The sequence below is a fragment of the Thunnus maccoyii genome, chromosome 12 (assembly GCF_910596095.1).
Source record: "Thunnus maccoyii chromosome 12, fThuMac1.1, whole genome shotgun sequence".
Lineage (NCBI taxonomy): Eukaryota > Metazoa > Chordata > Actinopteri > Scombriformes > Scombridae > Thunnus > Thunnus maccoyii.
This window is the reverse complement of record NC_056544.1, coordinates 14,285,860-14,302,832: the sequence shown is the minus strand read 5'-3', so window position 1 is coordinate 14,302,832 and position 16,973 is coordinate 14,285,860. Positions and strand designations below refer to the sequence as shown.

Sequence of the window (16,973 nt, the reverse complement as noted above, 5' to 3'; positions counted from 1 at the left end):
GATGGCAAATAGCAGCACATCCAAAGTAATTACTGGGTTTGTGCTTATACAGTGGCAGCACACATACTACAGATTTTGAGCATATTTAGAGAACAAGACGGAAAAGTGGTATTTTTGCTGTTGCTGCACTTAAAAAAAATGTTTATGATTCAGAAAAGAAGGGCGTTTGTGTATTCTCAGTGGATGAAGCTACCACTTGGCTGGCTGATTCTTTTCTGTTAATCCAGGAAGTAAGCTCAAATTTAGTGCCTGAGGGAGATTACTGATATGTGTACCAAGTCTCTGTAGCTCAGCCAATATTAGCATGCTGTATCAGAAAATGAAAAGGCACCGTGGCTTTATTACTAATGATTACTAATCAACCATGTGCACTCTCCTCTCCCTCTTCTCTCTCTTTTTCTTTCTGTAGTGGGAGGAGGTGAGTGGCTATGATGAAAACCTCAACACCATCAGGACCTACCAGGTGTGTAATGTCTTCGAGCCCAGTCAAAACAACTGGCTCCTCACCACCTTCATTGATCGGCGTGGAGCACAGCGCATCTACGTGGAGATTCGATTCACTGTGCGAGACTGCAGCTCCATCCCCAACGTCCCTGGCTCCTGCAAGGAGACTTTTAATCTCTACTACTATGAAACTGATGCTGTTATTGCCACCAAAGGCACCGCCTTCTGGATGGAGGCCCCTTACCTTAAGGTGGACACCATAGCTGCTGATGAAAGCTTCTCACAGGTGGACTTTGGAGGACGCCTGATGAAGGTCAACACAGAGGTGCGGAGCTTTGGTCCACTGTCTAAAAATGGCTTCTACCTGGCCTTTCAGGACTATGGTGCCTGCATGTCTTTGCTGTCAGTCAGGGTCTTTTATAAGAAGTGCCCGAGTGTGGTCCAGAACTTTGCAATCTTTCCAGAGACCATGACAGGAGCTGAAAGCACCTCCCTGGTCATTGCCCGAGGGATCTGCATTCCTAATTCAGAGGAAGTTGACGTCCCAATAAAGCTCTACTGCAACGGAGACGGAGAGTGGATGGTTCCTATCGGCAGCTGCACATGCAAGGCTGGGTTTGAACCTGACAATGGCAACGTATGCCGAGGTGAGTAATAAATAGAACTAGATATATTTGTCATATAAGGATCTTATTTTTACCATGTTATAGTATTACGTCTGCCAGTTGCCAGCACCCTTCTTACAAGTTCTTTGCTTTTCATCACTCACTCTCATTTTAAATGATGGACTACTCATAATAGAACAAATCGCTTCATCATAGACAGGCGACAGGAATTTGTTCTATTTTAGGCTTGCGTATAACAAGGCATCAGCGCACCTTGGATCACAGATTTTCCGCATCATTGAAAGGGATGAATTGATTGTGTTTCATGCGTTTTGCTGAGCATGATGTGCCACACTTCTTCCTTGATCATATCCACCTCCAGCGTACTAGAAAGGCACATTAGCATTGATTCTTAAGCTGTAGCGAATGCCAGCCTTCTGTGCAGCCTACTTTACAGATGGCAAGAGGTTTGATTCTGCCTCAGTATGATGTGCGGAGGACTAAGTTCTGAGGAATAGATAATAACACGTACATAAAGATGAGGTTAATCTGGGTTTTGGGTTCAAGCTGTCACTTTCTCTTTCTGTCTGTCCTCTAATGCACCTTTACGCTCTGCACCCTGTTATTCTCACACATTCACATACTTACACACACACACACACACACACACACACACATTCAAAGAGAAAATTTGCTCAAGGTGTCTGACGATAATACGAGTGGCTTGGGGCTCTCAGTGTGGCGCAGTATTGGTTGGCCTGCCTCTGGAGGTTAGCTGGAGAGTGTGTGGAGCCCAGATAAGATTGATTGACGCACATCTGCTCTGATCAATAAACAGATACGAGAGTGCCACATATCTACAAAGCGCACTGTGTGTGACTGTGTCTACTGTATCCTTCTCAAATTGCTCGATGTCCTAAGCAAAACACACCCACACACTTACATATACACACACCCATACCCACACATGCAGTCCTTGACTGAGGCGGAATGACTTTCAACTGAAAATGACAAGGCAGAAGTTTGTAGTCTTTAGTCAGCTCATGTCAACACAGACTTTAAGGAAATACTGTGAGTTTGTATATCACATCTAATTTTCTCATCATCTCATCCCCAACTCTGTTTTACATTATTCACACATCATTTCATTTTACATGATTTTATTTCTATGATTATTAACATTTCACATTTCACAGTTCAAGGTACATTTAATTTACATATTTGAAAAAGAACTTTGTTGTCTAACCCATATTTACGGAAAATGATTTCAGTACATTATGTGCGAAATAATGATTTTCTGTTGTTTCCCTGCTGTGAATCGTGATCGTACATTCTCATTTTTCAAACACACATGATAGGTGTGAAGTACTGAACAACCTCAGCATCATTATGTCTAATAGAAAGTTTCAAACTGATGAAAAAGTAAGCTGAATAACAGGGCCCTACAGTGAGAGAAATATAATGCATCTACTTTGTAAAGAGGTACTTGTTTTGTTTTGTTTTTTTAAATAGACCTCAGGCAGCTGTGCTCCATTCTGACTTCAGGTCACCCCATTCATTTAATATTTCCCTTTTTCCTGGCTTGTTTAATCAATTTGTCTCTAATAAATGTACGCCTTTGTTCCTACTTTCTTGTACAACATTTTCTGTCAGGTACAATAAATTTCAGTTTGAAATATGACTGAAACCCAGATGATTTTCAGTTTTTATCCCTACTATATGTGACTTTATGTATTAAAACAACTCTCAGTTGTTTCCATGAAGATTCTTCTAAGATATCATGATAACACACATTATTGAATTGACAGTTGATTGTATGTGGCTCCCTTTAAACTAGTTGTACTCTGTGGTTGTATCTCAGCAGAGCTAGTCATTAGTGTATGTGAAATATGTTGTTTGAAGGTTAAACATGTAAGGCAAAGTTCAGTACAGGAATTCTATAGCAAATGAGCAAATAACCTTGCCTGACGAACCTGCTGAATTTAATAGACAATTTCTTATTTGTCCTGCAAACTTCCTTGATGCTGATTCATGTCTCTTTTCCTGTCCATCTTTTCTCTATAGCATTTTCTTTTTTCCCTCTTTTATTTACTTCAACCTCATACATGCTCACAGCACAGTCATTGGAGCCTAAGGTGTCCCTGAGTAGGAGGCTTGTTGTGGCTTGTGTTAGTGGGGGGCACTGGCACTGTTCTAAACACCACAAGCATACACAAGCACATACATATACACAGTCCCCCAGTAGGAACTGAACTACAAAGACTCTTTGAACAGAGGAGACGTATATTTCCACTAATTCCCACAATCCCCTTGACTTCCTTCTCTAAATACCCACAGTAAGTAGACTTCCTGCTGTGTTAAGTTTGACAGCTCTACTTCATTCTCTCTGCCTCTCTCCGATGGAAATGTAGCATTCTGGGAGTCGTGAAAATAGCCTGTGGAGTCTGTAGTTATAGTCGTATAACACTATAAACTCTTGTGTAGGTTGACCTTAAGCCTCAGGACACATATGTGAACTTGCATACTTGTTTAGAGAAAAAAGAGTTAGAGAGATAGAGAAAAAGAGATGATCTTGCCTTTTCTATCTCTCATAACTAGCTTACTCTCTGGAGACTCGTATGGAATCTGTTCTCCTCTCATCTCCGCTGAAAGGCCCCTCCAATAAGAGCAATCGCAACCTTTTATTTTCCACACGGTCTCTTTTCATGGGCTTGTAATCCATTATTTAAACAGGGAAATCTAACCTTAAAGTGCTTGTGGAAGCTGCTGAGTACTATGGGCAACCAATCAATTGGGGGTTGGTGCAATAACATGGCCTCAGCATTGGGTCTGAAGTAATTGCCCATTAGAGATGAAGTAACAGGAACAGGAACAAAAAGAATATGAGAGCACGCAGTTTCATGCTGAAATGATTTCCCTCATTGAGAACAACATGAGAAGGAGAAGTATTACACGGGCAAGGGAAGGCACTGTGGTGGTTAAAGGCACAGCGGGGTATCCAAAAAAAAAGACGTTTCGAGAGATGCTTAACAATCTGATACTCTGTTACAATATATTGTATTAATAATATGTAAGAGAAAATAGCTTAGAAAGCACTGTTTGCCTACAGAACACCCACCTAGTTACCCACATAAATATGTAAAATTTGTCCATTGGGTGAATTTATGTATAATAATACATTTTGTTTAATTGTTAAACATAGAAAATAAACATTTATTTAAATGGGCTTAACCCAGCTAATGGCAAAATAATCAGTCTCAGCTGTTTGAGACAGTATTGAGTGTCATGCACATTAACATTTGGACATAAAATGACAGAAGAAAACAAATTCAGTCTACTGTAGCATATATCACTGTCAGTTTTCACCTGGCATAACAAACCATACAGTTGTCAGTCCCAGACATACTGAAGTGTGGTAATCCGTGTGGTAATCCATGTTTTTGATATATTTATGTCTTTAAAGTGAAAAGCAAACACTATGAAAGATGACAAACACAGTTTTTAAATGACAAATTAATCATTTCTTTACTCGTTTAATTTGTGTGTCATTTGTTATGACTGTGAAAATAGGCCTAATTGCTACAGGGTGTGCTTGTGTGTGTGTGTGTGTGTGTGCATGTTCCAACATGTGTCAGTTTGGGTGTCGTGGCAGTGTGTGTGTGTGTGAGAGAGCCTCTCTGTACCTGATTGCACTTTCTCTAATCTATATGTTTTAATTAGTGACAGGTAGCGTGGTGTGTGCGCGTGCGGCCTGCTGTCAGTTGGGCAGGGAGACCATGTAGAGTTGTTGTGCTCTGTAACGATGATGCCAGCATGCCATCCTCATTACCAGCTCCCCAGCTCCCACACAAGCCATTTGGGTATCCCCCCCTTCTCTCTCTCTCTCTCTTTCTCTCCCTCTTTCTCCCTTTCTCCCTCTCTCTCTCCCCCTTGGCTATGTAAGCAATCTGCTAAATATTTTATCACCTCCCTGTTAAATCGAGCGGAGACACTCCAAATAGCACCCCACTACCTCCACCAGCGCAAAGCTTGTCTTGTGTGTGTGTCCTGCTCGGCTCGAGTATGTAAGGACTGATTTGATGGTTTTACTTGAACCCTCTCGTTGTCGTAGTGGTCTCCAGCTGAGTGATTGATAGAATGAACTTGATTAGTTTTGCTCCACATCCATCTCTGTTTTTTTTTTTTTTTTAATAATCTGATAATACTCATTGATCACTTTAATGTTTATTGTATTCTAATATATTAAGTGATTAAAACTCCCCCGGTAAGCTAATTATTCTGACGTTTAAACTCTTAAAAGTGAATGATGTGGCGTAAAGAGTAAACAGGGCTAAATTACATACTCTGAAGAGCAATTCAAAACTTTGAACTGTTTGTTCTTCATTTAGCTTTTTCCTTTGGGGAACAAAATTTCCTTTGAGCTGATAAACGCACGCTTGGAGTCTATAAAACTGGCAGTCTTATTTTATGAGGCCTTCTACTATATTTTGTCTTCTTTTGTAGTTGGTTAACCATGCATGTTAACCAAGCTTATTGCTTCTCTCCCACCCCCCTTCTGTGGGTCATTCCGATGCAAAGCACATACTGTAGCTTCTCTCAGTCTCCTCACCCACATGGACTCGGATTGGACCAGGGGATAGTAAGGGCATTGGGATTATTTCAGCTATTGATTGTATAAGACGTGAATTGGATACGAGTGAAATAGAAACTTAATGTCTAATATCACTATCTATTATATCATCTGGTTACTTATTCATGGAATTCTATTCTATCCCATCCAGCCATCCATCTATAATCCAATACACTGCTCATTATTATGTATTTATTTAGTTGAGTATTTACGTAATTCCTCACCAGAGCAGTCCTATAGGCCTACACAGCAATATGAATGCCCTCATATTTTCTCTCACCGTTAGGCTCCAGCAGGCTTTTGACACGCTGGCACATTAATATTACAAATATTCAAATAACTTTATTTAACATTCTGCAGGCTGACAGTGGCAGCGGGAGATTCACAGCCCATTGAGCAAGTGCGCTTCCCTGGGCTAAGTGCCGATTCATCATGGCTGCCTTACTCCTGTCTAATGGCTGCCATCATGGGGCACGAGCATACACGCGCACCGACGCACACATAAACACACATCTTGGGCATAAGCTCAGAGAAAGTATGAGTTCTTCCATGTGTGCATTTTAAAAGTGTTAAATGTAGTGTTCCAGGCACATTTATCACATTATTAACCCTAGCCTAAAAGCTTATAAACCCCAATATATACCCCTATAGAGTTCATTGTCATGGATGGCAACCAGCTGGCTTATTTCTCCATATTAGAGAGATAAGAGTATCTAACAAAGATAAGATGATAACTATTTCAAATCATACCTGAAACACATACAAGCACTGAAACTCCCCAGACATTTTCATTTACTCAAAGCTTTAAAGTTTGGCTTTGGAGGATGTTTACGCTAAACTTTTGGTCTTACAGTTTTCCGCTCTAGTGAGGCTTTGATTTCCTCTTTATATGTCTTATCTGAGTGTAAAGGATCTGGCAGACAGGACCCACAAAGGCCCAGTAAGCTATTAGAGCCAATTCCAGCCCATTTGGCCTTGTCTACTTCCGTTCCACAGAGTTTACTTCATTTGCCGAGAAGCATCCATGTGTACCCACCAACACACACTCACAAACACACACGCTGACATCTACTAAGTCACCTTGAAGGCCAATTAAGTAAGCGTCTGACTCTTCCTGTTCCTATTAGTCCTATGGCAGTGAGAACCAGTGTGATGAAGACAAAAATGGAGTGGTGGGAGGAAGAGACAGAGAAAAGCTATAAGAAAGAGCAGAGACTGAAAGACTTCTTGTTTCCATGGCTCTCAATGGGCTGAATAGGGGGATGGCAGAGAGCAGAGGTGAAAGAGTGTGACCCAAACAAAGACTCTTTGAATTTAAGGCCCAAACAGAGTGTTTGTAATGACCCCAAACACAGATGCGCTGCTCTCACTGCAACGACAGAGTCAGTCCCTAATGATGCGAGGGGAATCCAGAGATTTTGTTCACACATAATGGAAATACCCACCACACACAGAGCTGTTCTTATCCCCCATGGAGGGACACATACTCCTACCCCTATTATTTTTCACTCTATCTGTCTTTCCTTTCATTGGATATATTTTTTTTTTGTCTGGTTCTCTAACCTTCAGTCCCTTTCAGGCCATGTATTTGGTGGCTGAGGTTTTTTTTTTTTTTCCCTAGCCTTTCATTGTCATCTCTCACTTGGTCTTCTTTCCCTCAGTTGCTGCAGAGGAACTTTTTCAAAAAGGCTCCACTTTGACCTGACATCTCCAATCTTCCTCGCCAAACCCTTTTCTGTGCTTTTCCTCTACTTCTACTCTACTTCAGTCTCAGTCTTCTTTTCAGTCTTCTCCTCTCCTCTCCTCTCCTCTCCTCTCCTCTCCTCTCCTCTCCTCTCCTCTTTGAGTGATGGACATTGGGTGTTGAGGCCAGTAACAGACACAGGGACACAGTGGGACATGAAAGACTCCTTACGCTTAGCAGATGGCTGTGGCTCTGCTTAATTTGCCTATGTCACCCTCACTGGCAAAACACAAAAGCCCGGCGCTTTGAGGGGCTCTACTTCACCCTCTAACACCAGCAGTGACCTCAATCAATCAAATCCCTTACCTTAAGCTTTTAAATTATGACTGCACAATTAAGTACACAATGAAGACATCATCAATAACGCTGTGTTGTTGTCTTCAAATGGGACCAAAAGTTAAATGTCAAGAGAAACTTCAATTTGGACAGCATGTAGAAAACTATTTTCATTCTCTGTATACTTTCTGCCCCACAAGTCACCCTTTCTTTCTTCTCACTCCTCCCCTCTGGAGTATCCTCCAGCAGGCAGTAATGAGGAGACGTGGCGAGCCTCTCCACCGAGTGCCCCCCCTCCAGTTGAGAATGCACAAATCCCCCCCCAACCTCCCCCCCAAACCTCATTTGTTGACTCTCCCTCTCTCCTCATCAGTGTCCATCAATATTCACTGTTCCGCTAATAAAACAGCCAGGCCTGTTTTGTTTGACGGCAAAGGGACACATTTCAATTCTAGGAAATTGTCTCATGCCTTCCTGGAGGTTATCAGCACGGAGATAGATGTGGATTAGTCAAGGTTATGTTGTGGAACTTGTGGACTGAGGATCTAATTAGAATTGAATTGCAATTATGGTAGGGCCAATACACCTCCTGTCACATTCCTTGAGCCACATGCAATAAGAACTAGTCGACAAAGCAACCAAGAGGAATGTGTTGGTTAATCAGGTCGGAAAAAGGTCCGACTTTTCTACTCTAGGAGCAGATTAAAAGGTCAGTTCATCAAAATTACAAAAATACATCTAGTGGTATCTAGCCATGCAGAATTGCAGATAATTTGGGGTTTTTTTTGGCCATTTTAGGGATATTTCTGTCTGATTTTGTTGAAAGTAGTTCTGAAACCTGTTGACAGTGAGGTCTCTGGATTTGTCTGTGAAAGAATAATAAAGACACTATTTTTGGTGAAGAGATGTTGAATTTTTTGAATGTCATTTATGATGCTGTAAGCACCAGAAACAAAGTTACATGTGCCTCCATTGCATTGTGACAGCAACGGTAATGTCAGAGACAGATATCTCAAAATTTGAGCAAACAAAACCAAAACTGTGTGTGTAATTGAGAGAAAAAAAAGTTTTTTTGTATAATAAATGGACCATTTACTGTTATCTGTACAAAATTCAACTGACAAAGTGAGTAAATTTGTTAGTCTCTTTCATGGAGTCTCTACATTACAAGCCTGTGCTTTTAATAGTAGTTGAGGAGGTGCAGATTACAGTTACCGGTAGATGGACAGATTGAACCTGCTCACAATACAGTCAGCACGAACAGATTGGTTTTTGCAATAGGCGTATCCTATAAATCAAAAATGCATTTCTTCCATGCTTTGTGTTGATGTTTGTTCTCTTTTGTGGGAGGCTTGTAAACAGTCCACACACACATAAACATGTACACATGTACACAAACACAATTTCCATCCTCTAGCTGAACTTTGTGTGTCCAATTTCATAATCTAATCATGGCATAATTCCCCCCATACTTGAAGCAAACAGCATTACAGTTCCATTTTAAGTGCTCCTTAAGTATCCATGATTAAACATACGTGAAGAATTATGTCTGTGTAATCTATGTTATGACACCGTGCATTATCCTAAAACAACTCGGCTCTGTATAACTGGGCAGGTCATATCAAACACAACCTCAAAACCTTCACAATATGCAATTATCCGGCAATTAGACAACTCCCATAATCCACAGCACACGATGTCATTGTGCACATGTAATTGCATGTTTTCGTTGACAGTAAACACAGCCTGTACTTTTCAGGGTCAGGGCATGTGGTTCTACAGAAACCAGAGGAAACATCTCTTTTCAGACTGACAGACAGGAAGAGCCTATGAAGCTCAATCTGGAAGACACATCTCTGTGACAAATTATTGATCTTGGCTTTGTTTGTGACTCCTCATGCCAAGGACCCCCTGCGATTGCAGACTTCCGACAACGCCCACCAGAGAAGACATTTTGTGAATATTGAATTTTGAGAGCAAGATTGGGGAGAAGAGGGGAGTGTGTTTCTATCTATATATGTATGTGTGTTTGGGGGGGGGGGGGGAGTGAGACAAAAGGAGAAAAACAAAAAGAGAAAGGGAGCGACTTGGTAATCCTCTCTTTGAGCACTTTGTGCTTTGTGCTCCATTTGTTTACTGAGTTCCCACACTGGCTGGGGGGCTGCAGCTTTTTCTCCCACACTGGCATTAGCATAGCCAGACATGAAGTCAGATCTGTGTAGGGCTTCATACAGTATGAATATGTTTCCCTGCTTATTTCTATGTGTGCGTGTGCAGTTTAAAAGAGGTGAGAGCTTAGCGTTTCCTCATCGGCTGGTGCAACCCGACTTAAATGAAATCTTCAAAGTATGTGCGGTTTTATAGAGTCTAATCAAGCCTGCTAACCTCTCAGACAGCCTCTCTTTTGGCTGCATTTTGTGATGAAAACCCATCACACGCCCATTATGCTTCCACTGTGTGCTGAGTGGGAACAGAGTCTGTGTCAACAGGTTGAGTGCTGCCTACGTGTTGCAGTGGACGGTATCTCTTAACAGGAGGTTGGACTGATTGCTTTTGTTGTGTGCCATAGTTTCCAGACATTTAATAGGACATAATGTAACAATGCTAGACAGAAGGTTGGGCATATACTTCTATTACATGTCAAAACATGATACTGTTTACATGATACTGTCAAACTAGATTTTGAGCAATCCTGACATTACATTCCTCACTAATTAAAGCAGCATCGTAAAACAGACTCAGTGCAATTCATGATTTGTGTTTAAGGAGGTAACCTTTGCAATTGGTTGTAGTAGCTTGAATGATATATGAAACCCAACTCAAACAGTATATGAAATCTGATGACTGACTAAAACATTTTGCTACCTATTAGAACTGATAGCCCCTATCTTTGGTATACTGTTCCTCCTTGTTCTCTTCTGTTTTTGAGCAGACTTAAAATTTCAGAAATGGCTTCCACAGACAAGGACTTGTATCACTGACAAGAGGACTTAGGTTATTTTGTGAGTCAAATTGTGCAGTTAATAGATATGCATCATTCTACTATCTTCTATAGTTTATAGGTGCGCTATCAGTGCCAAGTTCTCTGCGTCCATCTCTCTCATTCTTTAAAAGCAGTCGATTCCGTGCACAGTCAAGATATGCAGTCTGCACTCGGTTTTCATCTGTGCTGTGCTGCAAGGATTGGATTAAATGACTGCTTTTAAAAACAGGATGTTATGTTCCCTTTACTCAATTGACAGTTATCCCCAAGGCATATTTTGCTGTTAATAACATCCCAATAATCCTCAGCCAATTCAATATCCAACAATTTGGACAACACCTTTTAAAGGGGTAGTATATAGTCCCCTACTACATCTAACTACTGTACATGGCATTTCTGTAACTGGCGAATAATATGTGAATAATATGGAAGGGGAAATACTTTTATTGAAGTAATGACCTCATCATTAGATAGATAATAATTGGATGTACAGAGAGATACCATTATAACTCGCCCTCTAACACTGTTTTATGATGTTTATGCGCAGTGTCTGTACACAAAAGTCTTCTCTGAAAGAGCAGAGATGGTATCTCAGTGCTGGGCCAGCGTTACTGTAGTGCTAGGCCAGACTGCACAGTGGTATGCTTCTCAAAGAGAATGATATCTGATTAGACCAAGTCCGAATAGAGGCAAAAGCTGACAAACAAATGGATTTGCTGTGTCTAGAATGTTCTCTGGGGGAGCTGGATGGGCCGAGATACAGAGATGCTGCCTTTGTGTCGGAGCCAGCGCAAAGCATAATAAGACCCTTTGGGGAATGAACCAAACACAGAGTGATAGGGACACAAAGGCACACATGCTCATACACTCAGTCAATTTCACAATCTCTCTGCCTCTCTCTTGCTCTCTCTTTTTTACCCTACCTATTTTTCCTCTGTTACTTCCCTATAAACTGACCTTTATATTACTGGCTACGATAGTTGGCCTATCATTATGTGTTTGCCTTTGCGGGTCTGTTGAGTTTCTTCACTCAAGCCAAGTTTATTGTGTCAGCCAAGTGTCATGTCAGACTCCCACAAAAAGAAATCACAGCAACCTTTTTATAAGGATATTATGGTTGGTGTATGCGTATGCGCATGTGTGTGTGCGCTCGAACGTGCATGCAGGCATGCCTCGGTGTGCTTCACACCCATCACGGCATGAATGGGCCAGCAAATCCTATTCCCTCCCTCATTTGTTTTCCCTCTCTATCTCATCTTTTCTGCCTCTTTAATTCCCTCTCTACCACTGTTCTCTTGTGTTCTGCTAGGAGAGCAGCAGTAGAGGTAGCGCGACAATAGAAGTATTAACCAAATGTATATTGAGCTTGCCTGACTCGAGCTTTTACACCCCTAATGCCATGTGAATAGGGCTGCTGCTCCCCAAGAAATGCCTCTGTGAGCACTTAGAGCGAGGGGCCCTTTCACTGGCTCTCGTGACCCTGGTCCACATCGCCTGCACCAGCCCCATTCTCATAAGCGCTTAATCTGGATTGGAAGCCTCTCCATTGTGGAAATGATTTGAGAGGGGGACCATGGCCAGACAAAAGGACTTGCCTTTGGTAGAAGCTTGGGCCTCCTTAGCCCCCAGTTCCTCCCTTCTCATTCTTCCATACAGAACCCCTAGCAGGAGCAGCTAATTGTTGTGTGAAGAGGAAGAGTGATGGAGTGTGGAGTGGATGTCCTGCTTAACACTGCCCCCAGTGGAATACAAATGTGACGAAGAGGAAGATGAATGCAGGCTTAGGAAACAGATATAGGAGAAGAGCTACCTTGTAAGAAAATGATTTATCCACCTCTCTCAGTTTATTTATCATTTGATCCAGGTCAGAACAGATCCTGTGATGCCGGCTGATCGTAAAGTTTCGTTTGATTCCACGCGGTTACTGTGCATAAGACTTTGGAGCTGGAATGTGTAACAAACTCAGAGTGAAGCTTTGAAGTGTAATGCTGTTGCCCCCGGCTACTTAGCTTCAGGGTCAAATGAGATTACACCCTTGATCTGTGTTAGTGCCTTCTGATCTAAAGGATTGCAATGTAGAGGTGTGTGTGTGGGTGTGTGTGTGTGTGTGTGTGTGTGCATGCGTGTTTGCGAGTATTATGCATTTAACATCTGTCTGTGTGTGTATGTGAATGCCTTTGTTATACAGAGATGCTGTATGTTTGCAGGAAATTGATTTATATATCTATGCCGTGTGCCACTTATTCAAATATACTCATATCCCTTATGATTTGTCTCTACATGTGTGTGTATGAAACACCCATAAGTTGGTGTGCTTACATGGTCTTCTCCGCATAGAAATGGGTTGTTAACTAATTAGTAATGTTGTTGGCCTGATCTTAGTGCTTTGTTGGTGTATCTCCCTGGCTGGAAAGCCTGCTCTCTCTCCCTCTCTTTCTCTTTGGCTCTATATCTCTCTCTGCCTCTGTTTCTCTCTCCCTGCTCACTGCCCCGGAACACCTTAATCCAGTGTGAAAGCAATTGGCTCTCTCAGATCTAATCAATAGAGGGCCAGGGCAGCGAGCCAGGGGGAACATCTCTGGCCCCTGCTCAGCTACAATCAATTTAGAACCATCGATTCAGTGATTGAAATACAAAGAGCAGACGCGCTGGACCGTACAGGTGCTTTAGTGTTTGGGTGTGCCAACATGTTATATATCTCCCTGTGTGAGCGTTTCTTGGTATTTATGTGTGTTTGTTTGTGCATGTGTGTATGTACTGTATGTGTGTGGGAGTGTGTGTGTGTGTGTGTGTGTGTGCAAATTCCTTCATGTGTGTGTATATATGGATAGTATGATTTATTTTCGAGCCATCTGTAGTAAAGTGGGAATGGCATTTAATCTAGCACCTCTGAGACGGAGCCAAGAAAAAAAATCACTCCTAATCCAATATGTCCTGCCCAGGGAAGGTGTGTGTATGTGTTTGTGTTAAGTTAGCCTGTACATTTGTGTGCACCCAAGGGTTTCCTAGTCACCATGATTGTGTCAGAGTAGGTGTGTGCACCCCATGTGTCGATGCATAAATTGTATTGAACGTACAGTGTTTTTGTATGCTCATGTCTGAGTGTATGCACACACAGTTTAGAAGGGTCTTTGCATAATACTTGCATGCAGAATGAATGCATGCGTTGTGACTACAAGAATGTGTGTGTTCCCGACTTTTCTTCGCTTTGCTTTGCATTGCGTGCTTATGTGTGTATTCATGCATGCATTGTGTCAGTGCGTATCATATTTATTTGACCCTGTTTATGTAGTTATGCACTGCCATGTGTACACATATGTTAGTGTTTTCATTTCTGCAATTTGTTGCTATGCAATTACAGGGTTGTGGTGCATGGTGTATGTCACTGTGTGTATATTTGTGTAAATTCCAGTTGTGCTGAATGTGCCTGGGTCATCATCTGCACTAGCAATATATCAATAAATGAAGCATTTAATATTTGTCTTGAAACTAATGTCTTTACAGCAACTGTACAACATGTATCCATGTGCTGCAGTTCTGCTTGAATAGTTAAGGCAGTAACCACCTGAGCGAGCCTTATTGTTTGTCAAATTGCAATAGTAGAAGAATTTTCAAGAGAAAATATAACTGTGACCAGTAAAGCATGAACTGGAAAACTTTTAAAATCCCAAACCTAAATGGGATTCATCTTGTTGTCACATTTGTAGACTTTTGTCATTAAAAGTAATTTCTACAGTCTGTGTGAGGGCTGCTGGGATGGATTTCAGGATTGATAAAAACATACAAAGTCAAATCTCTCTCTTTCATCTGTCTCCTCTCATGCACATACAGTACAGTACAGATGCGCACACTTGTTACTGCACCTTGTTAGACTGTACCCCTCATGTTAATGGCTTTCTGCCATTTATACAGTTAATCCAGTTTCCCAGTTGGCCACGTTGTGTTTTTCTGCCTAATTCTCTGCTGGACAAGGTGATGATGCCTTTCACAAAGTCCACAATGTCATGAGGCCTAATGAGAATGTGTCACACACACAGTCTTAACATACACACACACACACATACACACACACACACACACACTGTATATGCATACACTGTATATATACAATTAAAAACAAAGAAAGTGTGCACTTCCTTTCTACTGATTTTACCAAACCACTTTTGTCAACGCCATCAGTGCCCTCAGAGCAGCACAACGTACTTCACTGACAGAGCTGCCAAAGTTTAAATTGGCCTTTATTGTGGCAAAAGTAACCCCTGAATACTTTCTCAATAACTTTACAAATGACTGCACATCACATCACAAAGTAACTGAAACTCAACTTAAACTGAAATGTAAAGATGTAAGAGAAGAGAGAAGAGAGGACATTTGTATGATCATACATTTATATAATAGATAAGGTCATAATCATCACAAACCAGTATAAACCAGTGCTAAACTTTTTGCTGTGAGATTGCTGTAATGCTTATAATTGCTTTTTCCATACACAAAGTAGAAATCTTTTGCTTCCCCCGCCCTCTACTTCCCACATCCAGTTATTCTGATGGTCCAGTTGATCTCTGAATGTCCAACATAGTATTATCTTTCAGCACTAGTCCGTCACTGTCCATCATTCATTCTCCATAACTTCCAGTCTCCATCAATCCGACCATACGTAAAGATCTGCACGCGGCGTGAGGAGGTCCCACATGGCTCCCTTTAGGCACACACGCAAACACACATGCAGTCACACAAAAATGAACACATATGTTTGCCAGTTTCATAGCTCAGGGCGTATTGACTAAGGCTGCCTGATAAAGGTCAACGCTGTCCGGATTTGGACAGGTGGGCTCAGGGCTACAGTTCACCATCACACACACCGTTCTTGTGTGTCAGTACGTGTCTGTTTGTCTGGAAAACGATACAGCTTTCTGATAAGGTTGTGTTGAGGTCATGCAGATGTAAGTATGACATGAATATAGATGTGCTGTGTGCCTGTATGTTACCTTTGGAGGATTTCATGTTGCAGGTGCATTGCGTGCCAGCAAATGGGGTCAACCATTGCTCATTCACACGATAAAACAGAATATTTGATGAGCGCATCCGTTTGTCTTCGTACAGTAAAAACAAAATATATTTCCATGAACGTCATTCATCCATTGAGTTTTTCTCGTCATGTCTGGGCCTGATATCTCCAGAATTGTTTTTTTTGTGTATATAGAAGCACACCCATCCTAGATGGAGCTGTCTAAGTTGGGCAGGGCAGATGCATATTCACTTCAAACAGCATTTATTAACCAGCCTTTTTTATTCCTTGTTCCCTATTGTCGGCTTTAGAAATAATAGCTTGGCCGTCACTTAGTATGCAATGAGAAATGGCTGCTTTGTACAACACACATATTGTAGGACTTTGCCACCAACAATTTGAGTGACAAGATGCACTCCTGAGTGCTTTCTCACTTTGTTTTGCTCTCACTTCCACACTTCTCTGCAGCCTCTCCCTTTCTCACACTCTATTTCCCTGATCCCGGTCACCCTGTGTCTCCCACGCTTCGTTCATAATTTCTGCTTTCTCTTTTGATGCGGAGCATTTTATCATTACTTTCCATTAGGCATAATAGCAGCAGGGGTGATGAACAGTGTATATGCTAGTGCAGTCGGAGGAACATCTTGCTGGTGAATGCATAATTGTACAACGGGAGGTGTGTTGTTGTAGCTGTTTTTAGTGGCAGTTGATGTCATCGCCAACCCTGGTGCAGCGCTGCTCTCGATGACCTCACCATCAGCGCATTGCTCACGCTACCCCCTTCCTTCCTTTGTTCTCCAACCTCACCTATCCACCTCTTGTCCTGTCATCAGTGATGCGGTCTACAGCCGCAGGGTAGGCTCTGAGCCTACTATTGGATTTCAAAAAGCCAGACTTATGTTTTTCCTCTCCTTTCCTTTCTTGTCACCTGAAAATCCACTCTACCGCTAACCTCTGGCCTCCTACTGTGTCTGACAGCCTCTTTGCCATGTGTGAAAATGTCAGCATCAGCATGACAGGGTGCAGACGCTTATGAGTGGGTTATAGGTTGGAGATATGTCACCGCGCTTCTACTTGGTGGAGGTGCTGGGGATGGAGGGGGCCTCCCATGGTTCTACTCTCCAAGATCATCAGAGGGAAGAGTAGGCAGTGTTCAGCTGTGTGATTCTGCCATGGGTGCTTGTCTTTGCCAGAATATTTTGGTGTAAACATTGTATTACGTACGCTCAATTAGGAATCAAATTAGGGAATGGTAAACAGTGAAGGGACCTTTGTTTTCCAGT

The 16,973-nt window shown here is 41.9% G+C and overlaps 1 protein-coding gene across 4 annotated transcripts in view; it reads left to right on the top strand.

Moving 5' to 3' along the window:
* The window catches only part of LOC121908293 (ephrin type-B receptor 1-B), a 163,018-nt gene that overhangs the window by 73,668 nt on the left and 72,377 nt on the right, over positions 1 to 16,973 (top strand). For all 4 annotated transcript variants that reach the window (XM_042428205.1, XM_042428202.1, XM_042428203.1 and 1 more), the window contains exon 3: positions 410 to 1,091. In XM_042428205.1, the coding sequence (XP_042284139.1) occupies positions 410 to 1,091 (682 nt within the window). The remainder of the gene's footprint in view (positions 1 to 409; positions 1,092 to 16,973) is intronic.